The sequence below is a fragment of the Solanum tuberosum genome, unplaced genomic scaffold (assembly GCF_000226075.1).
Source record: "Solanum tuberosum cultivar DM 1-3 516 R44 unplaced genomic scaffold, SolTub_3.0 scf00012, whole genome shotgun sequence".
Taxonomy (NCBI): Eukaryota; Viridiplantae; Streptophyta; class Magnoliopsida; order Solanales; family Solanaceae; genus Solanum; species Solanum tuberosum.
In genome coordinates this window covers 1,552,943-1,560,422 of record NW_006238937.1, presented here as the reverse complement: position 1 = coordinate 1,560,422, position 7,480 = coordinate 1,552,943, and the positions used below count along the sequence as shown (strand labels likewise).

The 7,480-nt window shown below is 36.7% G+C and overlaps 1 protein-coding gene across 1 annotated transcript in view; it reads right to left on the bottom strand.

The window, feature by feature from the left end:
• Positions 1-7,418: 7,418 nt before the first annotated feature.
• The window catches only part of LOC107062598 (uncharacterized), an 18,802-nt gene continuing 18,740 nt past the window's right edge, over positions 7,419-7,480 (bottom strand). Inside the window, exon 5 of the mRNA XM_015313414.1 lies at positions 7,419-7,427. Coding sequence (XP_015168900.1) covers positions 7,419-7,427 — 9 coding nt within the window. The remainder of the gene's footprint in view (positions 7,428-7,480) is intronic.

Here is a 7,480-nt window from a genome sequence, read left to right as displayed (position 1 = left end):
CACCAAAATGGGCCTCTAGGATAAGATGAATTTGGGGTTAACAAATTGGGCTCATCTATTGTAGCCCAAATCGATTAAATTGATATTTATTGGACTTAAATAATTAGCCCAATTGTATTAGTCCATGACATTTATTTGGACTAATATATTTATAATTCAAATCATTTTATAAATTTATATTTAATAAATTTTAAATGATTACAAATGCCCCCTACTTCAAGTCTTGTCAAATATTTTTTTTTTTGAAGACTAGGCTTGAAGTATTAATTACACGATAATTATATACCATTATTTTTTAGTGTATACACTCCAACATGACTGGAGTGGAGAAATGGCATTTCAATGTCATATTCTGCCAACTTCCAACCATCCTTAGCCAATATGGGCAATTGGATGCTTGTTTCACCAATTAACAATTCAATTGGAACACGGAAAAGGGTTTTATCCCTTTTTTTTAAAAAAATAATCTTTTACTGCAATAATAACATCCTTCCTTAGGAATTTTAGCAGAAAAAGAGAAGAGTTGTAATTGGTATAAAATAAGGATTCTTCCACCGTCATTAATAACATCTAAAAAAAAAGAATTTAGAGTCATACTTAGTGTGGAATATATATTCTCCCACCGACCCTATACAAATAATATTTTTGAATTCTATTAGGATTCAAATTTGTATTGGATACTAATTGGAGTCTCAATTCTTATTCCACTAGGAGTTAAACCCCTATTTTTGAATTCTATAAATAGCCCTCAAGTCCATATTCTCTGAACACATTCAGAGATCGTGAGATCCATCTTCTCAACAGAGAGATTCTTGTGCTAAGGTATTTTATTTATTTATTTATTTTATACTCTCTTTTTTTCCAGAGACAAACATAAACAATATTTGTACTTTGCGGAGGCTAAACGATGGAGAGCTATATCACACATGAATTTGATCTTGTGGTGTGAAGGGATGTATTTAATGTCCCCGCCTTGAAGATCACTAACTTGAGGCTTTACTAGAATACCGTGTTTACCGTCCCTGCCTTGAAAAAAAAATACTACTCTCAAGGCGTTACAAGGTCCCGAATACTTAACCAACTTGAGGCTTTACTAGAATACTTTGTGTTTAACGTCTCCGCCTTGAAAAAAAAATACTACTTGATACGCTCAAATTACACCTCCTTACAGAAGTATAAGCGATCGTTATTAAGTAAAGAACCCAACTTGTAGGTTGGGGTCGATCCCACGAGGAAAATGGTTTAGACTTTACTTTAACCAATAATTATATTCAATTAGTCAAATTATTTCCAGAAACAGGTAATTAAAGGGGGGTGGTGTTTGTGCAAAACAAATAGTAAGAACTTAATAAGTAATCAATAATCAAACTCAACTTTGGTTGTTATCCAGATAAGAGAAATAACTAGGGTATATGTGTTCCCCACAATCTTATAACGCAGTAATCCTAGTTATAGCAATCCTTTTCTAGTGTATTACATGCAAAGTGATAAGTTAGGTATCTCTAAATCCTTGATCCGGCATCTAGAGAATTTCACCCCGCACCTTGGTCCGGCTACGTGTGTATAATTTACTAACCCTTACCTTTACCTCATATTAGACATCATAATCGATGTTTGGCTTAGTTATTACTTCGCACCAATCGACACTAGCCTATTAGATAGTATCACACTAAATCTATGTTGATAATTCTTTTCTTGTTAATTACCTCATTGGTCCGGCAAGTAGTAACAAGGCGAGTTCTAACGTTGGCCACCGTTAAAAAGACTTCTAAACGAAAGAACTATCAATGCATGCAAGACACTATTCAAGAATTGCTTAGTTATTATTCATACTTTGTTAATCGCTTATGGTTCCCACAACCCTAGTTGTGAATTTAGTTACTCATATTGGCAAGAACACAATTCATAATTGTAGAGGGAGAAATCATGAACTTACGTAAAGAGAATAACAAACCCAGAAATTTAACTTGAATTGCAAAGCCAAAATCTTCAAAACAAACTTAGGAAATCAATAATTGTTAGGTTTTCCAATTGATCTCCCAAGTCACAAAGTAAAACTAGAATAATAATGTCTAACCCCCAAAAACGAGGTTTACAAGCCCTATTTATAGAAAACAACTCCTAAATAAAAAGGGAAACGAATTAAGGAAAGTTTTGTTCAGGTACGCGTCTTCAATCCACGAGACAGACTTACGGACCGTCGATGGATCTACGGTCCGTAAGTCCCTTCCATCACTCGGGACTTAGAAAATATTTGTTCCGAATATTTAACCAACTTGAGGCTTTACTAGAATACTTGTGTTTAACGTCCCCGCCTTGAAAAAAAATACTACTCTCAAGGTGTTACAAGGTTCCGAATATTTAACCAACTTGAGGCTTTACTAGAATACTTGTGTTTAACGTCCCCGCCTTGAAAAAAAATACTACTCTCAAGGTGTTACAAGGTTCCGAATATTTAACCAACTTGAGGCTTTACTAGAATACTTGTGTTTAACGTCCCCGCCTTGAAAAAAAATATTACTCTCAAGGCGTTACATGGTTCCGAATACTTAACCAACTTGAGGCTTTACTAGAATACTGTGTTTAATGTCCCCGCCTTGAAAAAATAACTACTCTCAAGGCGTTACAAGGTCCCGAATACTTAAGCATAAAGTGTGAAGTGATGCGTTTAATGTCCTCGCCTTGAAGATCACTAACTTGAGGCTTTTTCAAGATCCATAATGCTTAAATTATTCGCCCCTTCTTAATTACCCCTTGTTTTTTTTAAGTTTTATCTTCTTTCGTGCATCATCATAAGTAAATATTAACACTTTTTTTTCTTTTTTGTCAGTTTGAACAATGGTTTTCTTCAAGGATTATACTTGCCCATCTTCTCAACTCAAATATCTCATCGTTGGAACAGAGGGTAGTACGGTGGAGACTAAGTTTTTGGTCCAGGATTCTTTTGTTGGTCGTTATGTTGATCCATGGCCACAATTGAGGAACACGCTTCATATGAGAAGTTGGACATCCGAATACGATCACAAATCTAATAAAGCCTCAAAAGCGTGGTATCTTGACAAACCAAATCCTCAATGTAAAAACATTGCGAGCACTCTTTCAAATTTAGGTCGCCGCATGATTCTAGAGGAACTATGTTGGGGAGACAACATTGTGCTTGAAGGTGAATATCACTACATTCTGGGATACTGGGAATGGACAGAAGATGTCTTAAGCAAAAATGGGCAAAGTCTAAACAATGCTTGTATTTCTGATGCTGTATTTGCTTCTTTTTTTACTTATGATCGAAACTACAATATTATACAAGCCTTTTGTGAGGCTTGGTGCCCTCAAACAAATACATTACTTACATCTATTGGAGAAACATCCATATCTCTTTGGGACTTGCATATTCTAGGTGGTTTGCCAATTAGCGGAGTCCCTTACGAAGAAGTGATACCTAACTCCACGGAACTTACAGGTTTGGATGACAAGAGGGAAAGATTTCTTCCTCGAACTTGCGAGTGTATGTTTGCTGCCTTTTTTCATATTAAAGAGAAAAATAATGGTAATATGAGGGTCTCTTGTAATAAATGGATACAATTTTGGTGCAAGAAAGATTGCAAATATGAGCTAGCTCCCACAAGGAAAGAGAAGAAATCTCGACGTCTGTCATCTACTCATAATCCAACAGGTGAGATACCTACTGAGATAAACACATGGTCAAGTAATCAAGAGATGGCATTTCTAAGCTTGGAGCGAAACACCAAAAATATGAGACTTATCTAACAGCTTTTTTGTCATGTTGGTTATATGCCTTTGTATTTCCGTCTAAAGAAGGGAATTTCATTTGGCCTGAAACTTTCAAGATAGCAAGCTTAATGGCGAGCGGTAAAAGGGTTAGCCTTGCGGTTCCGGTCTTAGCAAGCATATATCATGGCTTAAATAAAATTTCAAATTCTTCACAGTTAGACCATATAAGAGTCTGTTTTCCCATCCACTATGTTTATGGTTGGCTTGCTTATTATCTCAAGACACACTATCCGCTTACTAGTGGACCTTCTCTTCCACGAATGGTGGTATATTCTGGGGAAGGCGCTGCAAAGTACTTTGACAAAGATGAGGCAAGAAAACGTGTTCATTGGGGGGAAAGCATTGTATGGAATGCAACCATACTTAGTAGGCCTCACCCAACTTATTATATTGATGATGGAAAAGCACCAGAGTTGGAGCTAGCTTATTTTATGAGCCTTCGTTTTAATTATCTTCCATTGAGGAGGGGAGGTTCCTTTGTCATTGAGCCATATAGTCCGCACCGATTTAGTCGCCAATTTGGTTTTCATCAAGATATTCCTGGCTATTTAGAAAATGATATTCGTGCTGAGTCACTTGATGAAGGCCTTAGATATTGGCGCATTTGCATATCACGTGCAACTATGTCTAAAGTGACATTTCCTCCTGCGGTAACTTCCGCAAAGAAGCTTTATACTACCCAATATTCATCTTGGTGGGAGAGATCCTATGGAATGGTTCTTGAGGATAATTTGGATGTTATGGTAGAGAAAGCTGGGTCAGAATTTGTTACCCTTTTAGAAGACAAAAGTCAAGATATCGAGAAGACACTTTCAAAAGTTCCGGTCTTAGCAAGCATATATCATGGCTTAAATAAAATTTCAAATTCTTCACAGTTAGACCATATAAGAGTCTGTTTCCCTATCCACTATGTTTATGGTTGGCTTGCTTATTATCTCAAGACACACTATCCGCTTACTAGTGGACCTTCTCTTCCACGAATGGTGGTATATTCTGGGGAAGGCGCTGCAAAGTACTTTGACAAAGATGAGGCAAGAAAGCGTGTTCATCGAGGGGAGAGCATTGTATGGAATGCAACCATGCTTAGTAGGCCTCACCCAACTTATTATATTGATGATGGAAAAGCACCAGAGTTGGAGCTAGCTTATTTTATGAGCCTTCGTTTTAATTATCTTCCATTGAGGAGGGGAGGTTCCTTTGTCATTGAGCCATATAGTCCGCACCGATTTAGTTGCCCATTTGGTTTTCATCAAGATATTCCTGGCTATTTAGAAAATGATATTCGTGTTGAGTCACCTGATGAAGGCCTTAGATATTGGCACATTTGCATATCACGTGCAACTATGTCTAAAGCGACATTTCCTCCTGCGGTAACTTCCGCAAAGAAGCTTTATACTACCCAATATTCATCTTGGTGGGAGAGATCCTATGGAATGGTTCTTGAGGATAATTTGGATTTTATGGTAGAGAAAGCTGGGTCAGAATTTGTTACCCTTTTAGAAGACAAAATTCAAGATATCGAGAAAACACTTTCAAAAGTCAAGACACCACTTGCTCCCCAACATCAAAGTAAGAAGCTTAACTCCTCTAAGGTATCTAAGAAAGAAGTAGTTCATACTTCTACTGATAAAGAGAAATGTCCCCAATTTCTCTTCTCTAGTAAACGGGCCCTTCAAGAAACAAGCAAAACTAGCAAGGATCGATGTTGGAAGAGGCAAAGGGTTGAACCATCTGGGGCTGAAGTTGTTGATTTAAGAGTCGTAGAAGTTCAGAGTGTCGATAGTCCTTCAAGATCAATGACAATTCAGAGTGACAAGGTTTACTATCTTTTTTTTTTTTTGAATAAAATAACTTTGCTAACCCACTTTTTCCATGTGTAGGTTAACGCTGCCGGACATCCACTAGGATCGCCACATGAGATGCCACAAGTTAGCGATGAGTCTACTGCAATATCAAACCTAAGGCACAATCAATTTCAAATATTGAGCAAGAGCAAAAGACATCATCTACTTCTCGTGGCCAAACTTTAAAAGGGTTGACTCATAATTCAAATGGGTTTTCCCGAGTTCTTCCAAAGAGTAATGGAGCTATGTCTGTCTTCGAAGGAAAAGGTGTTGTGTTCAACCACAAAAGAAAGTACATCTTGGGTCTTTGGGAAGAGATTTGTGGAAAACTTTCCAGAACATCTCTAGACAATATTTCATCTTACAAAAATGATATTTGTGAGATTTTCAAGGAGATGAGTGAGATGAATTTATTAGATCTTTCACCATTGAAGAGCTTGGTAGATTCTCTTTTTGATCATGCTACTTCTTATGACCAAGAACACTCTAATTTTGTTGACAAGGCGTATGCAGATAAGAAGATGGAGTTGATTTCCAATGCCAAAGGGCGTCTCGAATTGTTCAAAGTGAAGAGGGTGAGAAGGCAAAACATGTTTCTTCTAACAGGAAATCACTAAAGAAGGTTAAAGAGGAAGCTAGCAACTTTACAAGGAGAGCGAGAGGGACTTGAAGCTGTTTTAGAAGCTGCTAAGAAGAAGGTTGAGGAGGTTCAAGCCAAGATTTAGCTACAGAAGATGAGATATCCTCGTATGAAAATATGAGTTTATTAACGCTTGAAGATTCACTTCGTTTGGAACAGTAAAAGAGAGTGCTTGGAGGTCTAGTCGTCAAGATTTGACCAACTACAAGTTACGCTTAGATTAGGTCTTTTTCTTCGTGTTTCTCTTTTTTTGTTTTCTTTTAGCATTTGATTGATGTTTTAGACAATTTTATAGTAATGAAGTTCTTTCTTCTTCTTCTTCTTCTTTTTTTCTTTTTTTTTATATCATGCATTTTTATTGCATAATCCAATTTGAATTTGCTCTTTAATTCTTAATCCCAAGCTTTTAGTAATTCAAAGTCATTCCATATTTTGTATGCCAATAAGAATGAATATAGTGCAAGTTCCACATTTTTTTTAAGTTTGCACATTCAAACTTGCCTTCTCAATTTTGTGGAATTTAACTCGTAACAAGTTTTAGGGCCTTCACTTGTAAATTCATAGAATTCGAAGACATTGACTTGTAACTTGGTTGATTTAAGAGTCTAACATGCAAACTTGTAGGACTTATCATATTTACTTTGTCGGATTTGAAGACTTCAAACTTGTATACATAGAGGATTCAAATACTTCAACTTGCATACTTGTCTGAATTTAAACACTTCAAGCCTACTGTCAAAGAAGCTCATATTTCATAAGGGTTTGCCTCCATCTATTGACCATTCAATACTTCGTACAAGTCTACAGTTTGATGAGACAAAAGATAAACAAAATACTTATCGCTTTGACTGACATGTGACAGATCAAGTGGGAACATGTGGTTTTTTGACACTCATGCAACTGAACTTGGGATATATTCTAACCGCCTACATACCTCAGTGAAGAGGATCAAGTCACAACGTAGTTCTGGGGGATTGAGTGAAATTTCTTTTGTTTTTTTGTTTTTTTTTTTTTTGTGCCGTACACAGTTTATACTCTTGCGGGCCAGGAGTGACATGCAGTTTAGGCTCGTACCTTAAGGAGCATCATCTTACTTCAAGGGTAGTACCTCTTTAAGAATTTGGCATTAATAGGACCGATCCTTACGCCATCTGCATCAACAAGCTTGTAAGCACCATGTGAATATGCTTCTTGTACAACATAC